Source organism: Populus alba, chromosome 4, assembly GCF_005239225.2.
Source record: "Populus alba chromosome 4, ASM523922v2, whole genome shotgun sequence".
Taxonomy (NCBI): domain Eukaryota; kingdom Viridiplantae; phylum Streptophyta; class Magnoliopsida; order Malpighiales; family Salicaceae; genus Populus; species Populus alba.
Window position 1 is genome coordinate 16,356,751 of NC_133287.1, and position 12,718 is coordinate 16,369,468.

The 12,718-nt window shown below is 31.9% G+C and overlaps 1 protein-coding gene and 1 pseudogene across 1 annotated transcript; one reads left to right on the plus strand and one right to left on the minus strand.

Annotated features, from left to right (window-relative positions):
- The first annotated feature begins 977 nt into the window (after window positions 1–977).
- On the plus strand, window positions 978–1,421 carry LOC118050838 (uncharacterized). The gene has a single exon (XM_035061314.1). It carries the CDS (start codon window positions 978–980, stop codon window positions 1,419–1,421), a length of 444 nt encoding a protein of 147 aa, XP_034917205.1.
- A 2,915-nt stretch (window positions 1,422–4,336) lies between these two features.
- LOC118050839 (uncharacterized) lies at window positions 4,337–12,341 on the minus strand (annotated as a pseudogene).
- Window positions 12,342–12,718: the final 377 nt, after the last annotated feature.

Consider the following 12,718-nt stretch of genomic DNA (forward strand, 5'->3'; position numbering starts at 1 on the left):
GAATTAATTTATTTTTTAAAATAAAAATATCAAAATATTATTATTTAAATAAAAAATTTAAAACAAAATCAACAAGTTTTTTTGACCAGATAAAGAGTCAATTTAGATCTTTAACTAAATTAAATTGAATTAATTTTTTTTTCCTTTTCTACTCAAAATTAGTCCAGACCCAGATCATACGAATCATGAGTCGAATTTGCAAGAAAAAGGGAGAGCACTTGTCGAAAATTTGCAAAGCTCTTCCTAGCAAAGCCGTCTCATAATTGTTACATATGCTCAACAATTATTCTATGCAAACAATAGGAAGAATAATGATATTTTTTTAAGTTTAAATTTTTTAAATTAAAAACTTATAATTATAAAGATAATTTAAAAATATTTAATTTTATTTTGCCTATGTTTTTATTCATTAGAACTTTATTATAACTCTTCATATGAAAAACTAAAAAACCATAATAATATTATTTTCCTAATAACAGCAGGGGAAATATTATATTACTCTCATTCTTATTTTTTTTATATTCCTTTCAAGGTATCTTAAAAAACACGAGTAGATAAATGTTTTTAAAAAACTACTTTTAACATTAATCTCTTTTATTCAGTATAGTAAATCGGAGTGGTTGATATCTTATTTATTTTAATACTATTTTTAGAAATTAAATTGTACATAAATTTTAATTCTTGACTTTTAATATAATTTAAAATATAATATTTTATTAAAAATTTTAAATTCAATTCAATTTCACGTTCCAAGCATGCTATGACAAAAAAAATACTATTAAAGAGTCGATCTTGACCTTATAGTATTCTTGTCCGTGATTTTTCTGTCCCTATATAAATCACTTTAGTCCCTCCAAGAACAACAACCCATTTCATCATTCTACTCTCGTCAGTTCTTCTGCTAACCCATTTCATCGTTCTAAAAAACCTAAAATAATCTTTCTCCTCTCTCGTTCTCCTCCTCTCTCAAAAGATATATGGGCAATTGTGCATCGCCTCAGTACAAGGAAAAGGTTGCCGGCGGTGGTCTAAACCGGACATCTCCGGCCAAAATAGTTCACATAGATGGAAGGCTACAGGAATTCAGAGAGCCAATCAAAGCCAGCAACGTACTCTCCCTGAACCCCAACAGCTTCCTCTGCAGTTCGGAATCCATGTACATTGATCGTCGGCTGCCCCAAGTGCCGGATGACGAGGAGCTTCAAGTGGGTCAACTTTATTTCCTCATGCCACTATCCAAGTCAAAAACCCCATTATCCCTGCAAGAATTATGCGTCCTTGCTAGTAAAGCTAACGCCTCTCTTGCTCAATCGGACATGGGGTCTTCGCAGAAAAAACATTACCGTGTTTGGATAGATGTGGCACTAAAATTCTGGCCGGTGATCAACGGTGCTGTAAGATTCCGATTCGCAGCGACATAATTGGTCCAAAGTTTCTGCTAAGACGGACCAATCCGCGAACTTGGTACTAAAATCCCAGAATTAACGGAACAATGTATTTTTTTAAGGACTATTGCTTTCTTTGATCAATTTTAGTGTGTAAGAGAGAGTAGTTACGGTGTTTTTCATCTTCTACTATTAGACTGTAATGCTAGGTCAGACCACCTTTCGATATCGAAATAGTTGTTGAAGTTGTATGCAGGAATAAAATATAACATCAGCCTTATCTTTAGGCCTTTTTGCACTTCGTACAGACAGATGCACTACGGAGATTTTACGTGTTTTTTTTATATAAAAATCTAAAATGATTTATTAAAAGATAATATAAATTATATTTTAAAATTTTATTAAAAATATTAAATTATTAGGTTAAGATGATTTTTTAATATGATATTATTATTTTAATGACTAAGCGGTTACAAGTTTAAATCTCATTATCTTATTTATTTGATAAAAATTAAGTACAAGATAATATGAGTATATGTAAATTTCATGCACAAAATGTTTTTTTCATTTGAGAGGGTGTGTTAAAAAATAATATAAATTATATTTTAAAATCTCATCTAATATTTTAAGCCATTGAATTAAAATTATTCTTCAACACTATCGGATTCCAAATTTATTCATGGGATTTCTTGGTGTGATGCATGTTGTTCGATTAAGGTTTGTTTATATCAAATATCATATATTCTTAATATTTAGGGTTTGTTTATTTTTGTTTTTAAAAAAACTTGAGAATTTTTTATTTTTTTGCTTCTAACTAATTTTTTTTTTATATATTTTTAGATCATTTTAATGTGTTGATGTCAAAAATAATTTGTTAAAAATTAAAAAATATATATTATTTTAATATATTTTCAAGTAAAACACATTTTAAAAATACAACTATTATCATACTTTTAAATATCTTCTAAACCTACTTGTAAATTAATTATACAGCCCATGAGCATTGGCCAAACCTTTATCCCCGTTCAATAATAATAATAATAATAATAAAATGATTATTTGTTTTTTAATTTATTATTGATAATTATATTATGGTGTTTTAGAATAAGTATAGATTTTTAAAATATTTTTTATGTATAAATATATTAAAATGATATTTTTCTATTTAAAAAATATTTTTAACATTACCCGATTTAAATATATTTTAAAAAATTAATTTTAAATATAAAAAATTCAAAGTTTAAAAAAACACCGTTTATAATACAGTTACAAACTGCTCTGCCGGACGGAGGATGTTGTCTGAAAATAATGATTATCATGTGTAGGGTCTCTAATAAGCAACTGGCAAGAAAGAGCACGACACATACCTCCAACGTCCAGACGTCCCATCAAGTCGCTGATTTATGTCTATATTATCAATGGACGCCACTGGCATCCATTCATCAAAGAATGCAAGGCTAAGTTCTATTTTAGTCCTTACACTTCAGGAGTGTCCCATTTCAGCTCCTATGGTTTCGATTTTCTCTGCATCATCCCTAAAAAGTATTTGAAAAAATTTTATTCGCGGGCCCACCTCTTAAAAAAAGAATATTTTCCAAGATTATAATTCTTATGAGAGAGCTTGGAAGGGTAGGATTAAGAGAAAACGTTGGCATTTGCTAGCTATTTGAAGGTAATTAACACTTGTATGGACTATGGAGTGATAAAACGGTCTTCCAGCAGTATTTGGGTTTTATTTTATTATAATTGTTTTTTGAGAAAGGATTTTATAACTTTATGGATTCCTCGCACCGTTAAGAAAATAAGATCTTAAATTATTCAACCATGCCCCCGCGGCCGAGTGTGGGCAAAAACCTAATAATCGTAGGGGAAATATTATATGCAGACAAGGATGAAGAATAACGATATTTATTATAAGTTAAAATTTTTTAAAACTAAAAATATTATAATTATAAAAAGAATTTTAAAATATTTAATTTTATTTTGTCTTTATTTTCATGTCCTAAAAGATTATCACAACTCTTCACACGAGAAACTAGAAAATTATAATATTACTAAATCAAAAAATAAATATAAAATTTATTCTCTTTAAATAGAAAAAAAATTAATTAAAAAAATATTTATTTTCCTCAAAAAACTCATTCATCACTCTTCTTAAGTTAAAAAGAACTCGCCCTTGAGTTCAAACCTCAGCCAGAAACCTTCATCCACCACGAAAATCCTTTTGTATTTGGATCACGTTGTCATGGTTCCTAATATAACATTTTTGTGGGGGTCCCACCACCATGAATCCCACCATCATAATTTCTAATAATAGCAATTGACACAAACGAGAATAACATGCTAGTTTTTGGATTTTTTTTTATCTATTAGGAACCTCTTCACCCCTTTCTATACAAATACATAATGTGCTGGGACCTATTTCATCCATTAATTTTCAACAACATAGATTAACTAACTACTAAGAATAGTTGCACTTTGATACACATTCTTAATGACCTCCATCCAAAACCACCATAATAATTGAGCTTTAATACCAACTGATACAGACTAGAGCAAATAATAACATAGTTTTTTCTGTCCTTCAAGGACCAAGAACTCTATAATTATAGGAAAATTTTTAAAATATTTAATTTTATATCATCCATGCCTTCACTTGTGAAAAAGTTATTACAACCCTTTATATTGAAAAAACTAGAAAACCCTAACAATACTGAATATAAAAAATAAAATAGAAAAAACCTATTCTCTTTAAATAAGGGAGAAAATTAGAAAAATATAACAATAGAAAATAGAAAAATAAAATAAAATAAAATTTATTTTCCTAGAAAAAGCTCTTAGATCATATTCCTAAACACATGAATTGGTAAACAAAAGTTAGCATAAGCATACATGCTTAATATGCTAATTAATTATATACATTATTGCAAAGTTCTCTTTAGTGAAGAAATCTAGGAAGAGGGCTTCATTTCTATTTTAATAGCAGCAACTAGCTAATCATATGCTTCTCCTCATGCATTCTTCATTTCTGGTACAACTTCCTTAATTGTTTTTAGTAAGGCAAACTTTGTTACCTATTTGTTTTTTAATAAATAACCCTAGTTTTGCACTATTTGCCACTTTATCTTCTTTTGTTATTCCTACTAGTTATTTATATGTGCTCTTTAGGCTAATATGACATGGGAAGGTGGAGGATTGTCCTGCAGGTGTGCCTCCACTTGGATGTAAGTGGATCTATTCTATTAAGGTTAAGTTTAATAGTAATTTGAATAAGTATAAAGCTCGCTCAGTAACACTTAGAAATAATCAAGAATATAAAGTAAATTACGAGGGAACTTTTGCTCTTGTGTTCAAAATGACCACCATTTGCACAATGTTGGCTATTGCCACTTCTTGAAATTAGGGTTTACACCAAATGAATATGAAGAACACCTTTCTTCACGGGAATCTCAAGGAAGATGTTTATATGCGTCCTCTTGCAAATTTACTTTCCACCCTTACTTTAATAGTGTGCAAGTTATGTTGCTCCTTGTATGGTCTCAAACAAGCTCCTCGTGCATGGTATGAGAAATTTACTTCTACCTTACTCAAGTTTGCTTTTCTTAAAAGCAAGTATGATGCATCATTGTTTCTTCGCAAACTAAGATTGGGTTGTCATTATTTTGGTTTATGTTGATGACATAATCATCACGGGTACTGGTTCGGTTCTGATCTCTCAATTTAAACAGTATTTACAAGACTCTTTTCACATGAAAGATCTGGGATTTCTTACATATTTTCTTGGTATGGAAATTACTACTAGTTCACATGGTATTTTTCTATCACAACACAAGTATGCCAAAGATTTTGTGGTTTCTGCTAATCTCTAGGACTCTTATCCTTTTGATACTTCTATAAAACTAAATCTCAAGCTATGCAAGTAAGAATGTGACTTGTTATTAGAACCCATAGCCTATTGAATACTGGTTAGAAGCTTGGTTTATCTTACATTTACTAGACCTGATATTTCTTATACAGTCCAACAAATTAGTTAGTTCATGACTTCTCCTCAGCACCTTTATACGACTGTAGTTCGTTAAATCATTTGATATTTTCACTGTACAGCTTTACAAGGACTTTTATATCCTACTGGTATTTTACTTAATCTTGTAGCAGATAGTGATGCAAATTATGCTGGCTATAGTGACATTTGATGTTCTACTTCAGGTTGGTGTATGTTTCTTGTTCCAACTCTTATTTATTGGAAAAGCAAGAAACAATACCGTGTTTCCAAGTCCTCTACTAAATTTAAATATAGGGCCATGTCCCAAGCTTGTGCTAAGATACATTGGCTTCAAAGGTTGCTAGTTGAACCTGGCTTCTCTCCATATGGCCCTACTTCTCTGCATATGGATAATACTAATGCCATTCACTTTTTAATTAATCTCACCTTCCATGAATGCACTAAACATATTGAGGTTGATTGTTATTTCATTTGTGAGGCATTTGAAGGTCGGGCTTTCTCTTTTCCTCATGTATCTAGGAATATTCAAGTAGTGGATATTTTTATCAAGGCTCTCACACGACAACGACATAATTTTCTTTCAGACAAATTGATGTTTATAGATAGCCCGCATCAATTTGAAGTGGTATGTCAATAGAAAACCATAAATTATACCAAAATTGATGCCAATAGAAAACCATAAATTATACCTTGTTAATAGCTATTAATACAAAATGTATATACTCTCGTAACTAAGAAAGGAGATTTTGCTTACAATATATAGCTTCCTAAATCACTCTAGATAATTAGTATATATAGATTTAAGTTTCCTTGTATAATTAGCAGTCTGCCCTTTATATAATGCAGACCTTCTAAAAAGAAAGGTATTTGGGATTCTAACCATTTTGTCAACATTTACATAGGTAAAGTTAAATGAAATATGACTTATAAATACTATTTTAATTCTTGAATTATATATATTGCTAAACAAAAAATCTTGAATTAGATATAATAATTTTTTAAGCAGGTATATTTATTATCATACCAAAAAGAACTATGATTGTTGCCAATTTATTTTAATTTGATAACTGGTTGATGATTAAACAATTATACCTTAAAGTGTTCCTCAACTACACCATATTAAAAGTGGATGGCTCCTATTTTTCAAGTTGGACTCTCTTATTGTTACTTTCCTAGGTTTTTTTAGTTGGACTGCTGATTCACAAATTTACAATATCACACAGTACAAAACATTTTAGTGCATATTTTTGCCAGTAATGCATGAATTTGAGACCTGGCGAAGGAAAAGAGTAACAATATGGTACAAAACATGGATTTATCATTACCATGGTAAAGACTGACATGGCATGGGATTATGCGTTTTGGATTATGCTCAATAGGAACATTTGAGTCTCTCAAGAATGACAACAATTTTTGTGTTAATGGTGCGATCTCAAATATCCTGCAAATTACCAATCAATGCTACAGTAAGCAACTCATACTATAAGCTGCTACATAAATAGTTTAAGATGAAAATAAATAAGGAGTTGGCTTACATGTATGAAAATACTGTTTTTAAGGTGTTTATTTGTCCCACACAAAGATAATACCTTCATAATACAACTAAGCCCTCTAAACCTTTATAAGAATGAGAAGATTAGACAAAGAAAAGAAAATTCATTTTTTTATTGTTAATTGTTTTCTTTGTCGTAAAAAGTTTTAATAAACTTGAAAACATTATATCTTTTAATATTATGATTGTAAATGAAACTATATGGATGCTAATGAAACAATTATATTTTAAATTAAACTGAATAGCTGATATTCATTTTTATCTCACCAGTCACAAATGTCAAAGCTAACTATGAAAATTAAAGAAATTAATTCAAAAATAAATTGATCTCATTGACATATTAAGTGTCAAGTTCCAAGTGCCGAAGTGTCGTCTTTTGATATTATAAATATCCATATAATAACATTACAAAGCTCACTAGGAGAGTCCTTCCACCATGGCTTTCACTTAATTTACTATACAATAGAAATCTACACTTATAAACATTTAGGAGAGAGTGTTTATTACCAATGTGGAATAGATATTTTTTTTCATTCTTTATTCATTTACAAACTACACCAACAATCCCCCACTAATTTGTAATGAATGTCTTTTCACTTGATAAAATTATGCTTACAAGAGGTATTTTACAATTTAAACCTTCAATTAGTGTTAGAACTTGAATCCTACTGAAGTTATTGGTGTCCGTAGTTTAAACCAAAACCTTTGTTATAAATAAAAGATACTACAGACATAAAACTATCCAAACTCTTAAAGAGGTTTACAACTGTTTAGCACTGTTATAGGCATGTGCTAAAATCTTATTTTCATGAATATTTATAAGAGAAAACCCTAACTTTTGTCAAAAGCAGCACCCCTTCTATATTCATGTAGGTGGAATTATACATGTCTCTATTAAATTAAACATGAATTTTAAATTCCATTAGAAGCCTACACTCATCCTCCTTTACGTAATAGAACACACTAAATACTATCAAAATAGGATCTAAAATTAATTATCAGTGTCCAACATATACTAAATAGTAACTTGTTATTACCCATTAAACTTAGAGATAAGCTTCTTGCTTATCCGAAGTTGTGTTTCTATTATCAATATCTTTAATAATGGGTATCAACCCCATTCCGTTACTTGTTTTTCATACCATGTCTCTAAATAGTCTTTTTTTGAGCGGATCCGCTAAATTATTCACATACTTCACATTGATAATGGTCATTGTCCCATTTGTAATCAACTCTCGAATATATCCATATTGAATGCTTATATGTCTTGATTTACCATTATAAATGTTATTATAAGCTCGAGACATAGCTACTTCACTATCGCAGTATAAAGAAATAGTTAACATAGGTTGTGGCCACAACTTAATATCTAACAACATATTTCTTAGTCATTCTACTTCTTTACCTGCAGCAGTCATTGTAATAAATTCTGATTGTAGAATGAGAGTTGCACGTTTGTTTCTTAGATGCCCAAGATATTGCACCTTTTATAAGTGAGAAAATCCATCCTGATGTGGATTTATTATCACTCAAACTAGTTATTCAACTTGTATAATAATATCCTTCCATCATAGTTGGAAAATTAGAATAAAACAAGCCTAAATCGATTATTCTTTTTAGATAACCAAAAACTCTTGCAATAGCCTTTTAATAATTTGTATTCGGCTTGCTTGTATATATTAATAACTTGCATATAGCAAAATTTATATTTGATCTTGTACAATGCATAGCATACATAAAACTTTTAATGGCACCAGCATATTCTAGTCGTGCTACCATTTTATAACAATAATAATTTAACCTCATACTGGAGTTAAATGGGGTATTAGCCTTTTTTATATTGAAGGCTTAAACTTATTAAACATTTTCTTAATATAATATGATTGATTAAGTGCATAGCCACTACTATGTTTTTTTAACTTTGAAACCTAAAATTGTATCTAGTTCACTAAGATCTTTCATTTTAAAAATAGAAGAGAAATATTTTTTTTGTTTCAACCATTCCAATCATGTTGTGCTAAATATTAACATGTTATCTACATCAAGATAAATAATCACATTAATATCTTTTGATATTATAAGTGTTAAGTGCCTTTCTTTTGATATTATAAATGTCCACATGATAGCATTAGAAAACTTATGAAAAGAGTCCTTCTATCATAGCTTTCACTTAATATACTACATAATAAAAATTCACACTTATAAACACTTAAAAAGACTATTTCTTTGCAATATAAAATACATATGTTTTTTATTCATTTGCAAACTACACCAACATTAACATCAAGCTACATGACTTGAACTTGTCAGTGCAAAGGAAATATAAAAGGGACAGGACCGGCTTGCTTTAAGAAGAATTGAGGACCCAATTCTGAAGCATTCTTCTTCATTACACTCCATGACTTCACAACTTCTTGCTCTTCTGTGAAAGCCTTGAACTCCAAGGTACTCATAGTGGCCATCTGATTTAGAATGTGACTGGTTTTTGATTTGATAGTTGTTCATCTATATAGCCAAAACCAGAGAAGATGATATTTACCCTTCGTGGCTTTTGAAAGCCATTCTTGTTAGTTTATATTAATAATTTGCAGCAGTGACCAGCAACCATACGTCCAAAAACCAGGGACTAGGCTAGGCTGTTAGTCTCTATTAATAAGAACAGCTTCTTTGCAGATGGTGCAATCTCAAAGATTATGCAAAATCAAAACAATGGCATTCAACGTTCACTCAAGATCAGATCTCAAACCCACTTGGAATTAAAGTTACCAGAAGAACTTCATCAAAATTTTAAGAATATAATTAGTTCTATTATCAAGATTAATGATCACTTAAAAAAAAAAAAAAAGAATCAGGCCCAATTCTCCAGTATTCTTCTTCATGGAATTCCATTATTTGACCACCAGAGCTTCCTGCTCTTCACTAAATGCACTTCTAATCTCCTGCTCCTCTCCACACCTTTGCATGTTGGCATATAATTAAATGAATACCACAGAGACAGAGTATTAAAAAAGGGTAAAAGAAAGCTACTTCTAGAATATCTTGGAGTTCTGCATACAAACCCATGTAGTGATCCCTCCCTCCTGACCCATGATAACTCCATGGATTGCTGATGCAAAAATCTTGGACCAGATTTTGCATTACATAATGCTTAGAGACATCTCTGATGTTACATCTCTTGATGCCTGTAGCTGTAAGTTTTAGTTTTTTACAAAACAAATCAACTTAAGAAGTCAAGAAAATGTGATGGAAAGCAAAAGATACAAACCATTAGAGAGGATCATAGTAGCCCTTGAAGTAGTGCTGATGTTATAAAGACTCGTCGTCTGGTGAATTTGTAACAGTGACAAAGAAGAACAAAGGAAGAAATACTTTGTAACAGTGAAAATAAACAGTTGAAAATTTGAAGCACTGGCATAGATCTATGGAAAGCAGCTTCACCAGTTAGGCTCTGTTATTAATAGAAAAACTTTGGCTTTTCCAGATGGCTGGAACCAAAGAAATTTATATATGAACCTTTCAGGTTGTGGTGGGTCCAACTTCATTTTTTATATCTGGTGGTGTCATTCCAGTAGAATGCATAACCTGGGACAAAGGATTTGTTGAAAGAAGGCAAACATTGTCATCGCGTTTTGACTCGTACTCGTACGATTTTACGAGTCAAACATGAGTTGAATCGATTCGGAAAAATCGCGCAAAATCGATTTTACGATTTCAATTTTAAAAGAATATTTAATATTAATTCCTCCCCCCAATCTCCCCCCGTTCTATTATAATTGCTGCCCAATATAATTGCCGGACAATATTATAATTGCTCATTAATCGTTCCTCCCAATCTGCACAAGCCCCCCATTAGCCTTCACTGACGTCCACAAGAGGTTTTTTTTCTTGGTTAGAAATGTTTTTATAAAAGATATTACATAAGCACTGGAACCCTTGAAGAAAGGATTCTCGCTGAGAGATCTTGTGTAGCTGAACCTGGATTCAGAGATAGAATGTGAGGAAAGAGTTATAGACTGAAACTAATCTCAGTATCGCAAGCTAGAGTTGTAGAACCAATTCAAGTATGGCCCCATGTTAATGGTATTCAAAGAAAAAACCATAGTCCATCCAGGGGTCAAGATTTTCTGCAGTTCATGCTTCCAAGGCTCGATCAGGAGACCATGGCATTCAGAGAGAAACCACATTCGATACACTGTTAGCTGATGCTAGCAAGCCCTCAGGATAAACGCAATAAATTTGAATATTTTTTTAAAAAAAAAGACGAAGGACTGAAACGAACAGAGTTTTTGTATAATTTTTTAAGCAAACAATTTCAATTAGGATCTAATAACGTAGCTTCTCTGATCTGGAATCCCGGATTTCCAATTATTGTTGAATGCAATAAGGATCATTAACACTGTAGACCAGTGACGCAAACTCTTTCTTCACTTTATAATGAAAAAGGGTTACTGTACAAACGCTAGACAATTAATCTACCAAAACTTTCAAAAAGAGAGAAATAAAGATAGACACCAGATGAAACTAACCACTCCCATAATTTACATCAGGCTTTCCGACCAATGAATTAAAAGGAACTGCCACCCTTCCTTTCACAACACACCGGGCTTCACCACCTTCCAGCACAAGAATTCTCCCAGGTGGGCATTGAACAGCTTGTTTCTCTCTTCAAGTGCTGGTTGCTGAAACAAGCCCAAAACCTTAAGAGGAGCACCTTTTTTCCCAATGCCGGCTCCAAAACCAGCCAAGTTTAACACTGAAATTACTCCAACAAGGGTAATCACGGTCTTGGCTGTTGCACTTATGAAATGTCCCAACCCTTTTCTTGAGTTTTTGGATGCAGTTTGTGCTTGATTGCTTTCTGGCTCATCCAGATGCCTCTTCGCTTCACCAGCGATTATTCCATTGGAATTGCGTGTGGAATGAAAGTGATACAGATATCGATTGTTTAAAACCAGGGACTGTGGATGGCGGCTGGATAAGGAGGAAGCAAGAGGTCATTGCTGTGCTCCACTGTTTCCCCAGCAAATGCAGAGGCTTCCTTTATTACTTCCAAGTCTTCCCCTCTGTACTCCTTAAGCTTATCCAATAATATTTTGCGGCTATGTTCAATCTCACCAAGGGCAACTTCCTTTTCATAATGCTGCTGCTGCTGCAGAGCCTGGCCACCAGAGGAAAACAAGGTAAAGAGTTCTTAACCATTGTGTATTCCATCTCATAGAAGTTTGTCTCTATACATGTCCTTCTATTAGATAAAGAAGTATTACATATTGATTTTGTACAACCACCCCATATGTAGGAATAATATACAAGAAACTATGGACTCAAAAAGCCCCACTATCTAATTCTCTTTACTGTTTATCACAAGTTATTTATACAAGCAGTTAACCTCATGCCAACCCATTATCTGCACACACACTTGCACACAAGAGGAAGGAAATTACATTAAAGAAAAAAGAAAAGGATGCATGCATACTGAAAAGTCAAAGGGTGCAACAATGATTGGAATATCGCACTTCAAAGCATGATGAAGTGAACCCGAATAGGATGTCGTGATCAGTTCATGAAACGAAGGATTGTTTAAGGTTCACAGAACAGAAAAACAACAAAACTGATTTATCATATAGTACAAGTACTCTCCAACATCACTGTCCATGTGAGCCTGACACCCACTTCAACATGGACAAGGGTCTCAATGATCAAAGTTTTAGTAGCGTGCCCTTTTACTAGTTCTTAATATGCACAGGAAAACCCTGTGGAGATGGAGCACATTCTGATGAA

Coding starts and splice junctions, on each gene's coding strand:
- LOC118050838 (XM_035061314.1), top strand. CDS start 978: ATGGGCAATTGTGCATCGCCTCAGTACAAGGAAAAGGTTGCCGGCGGT.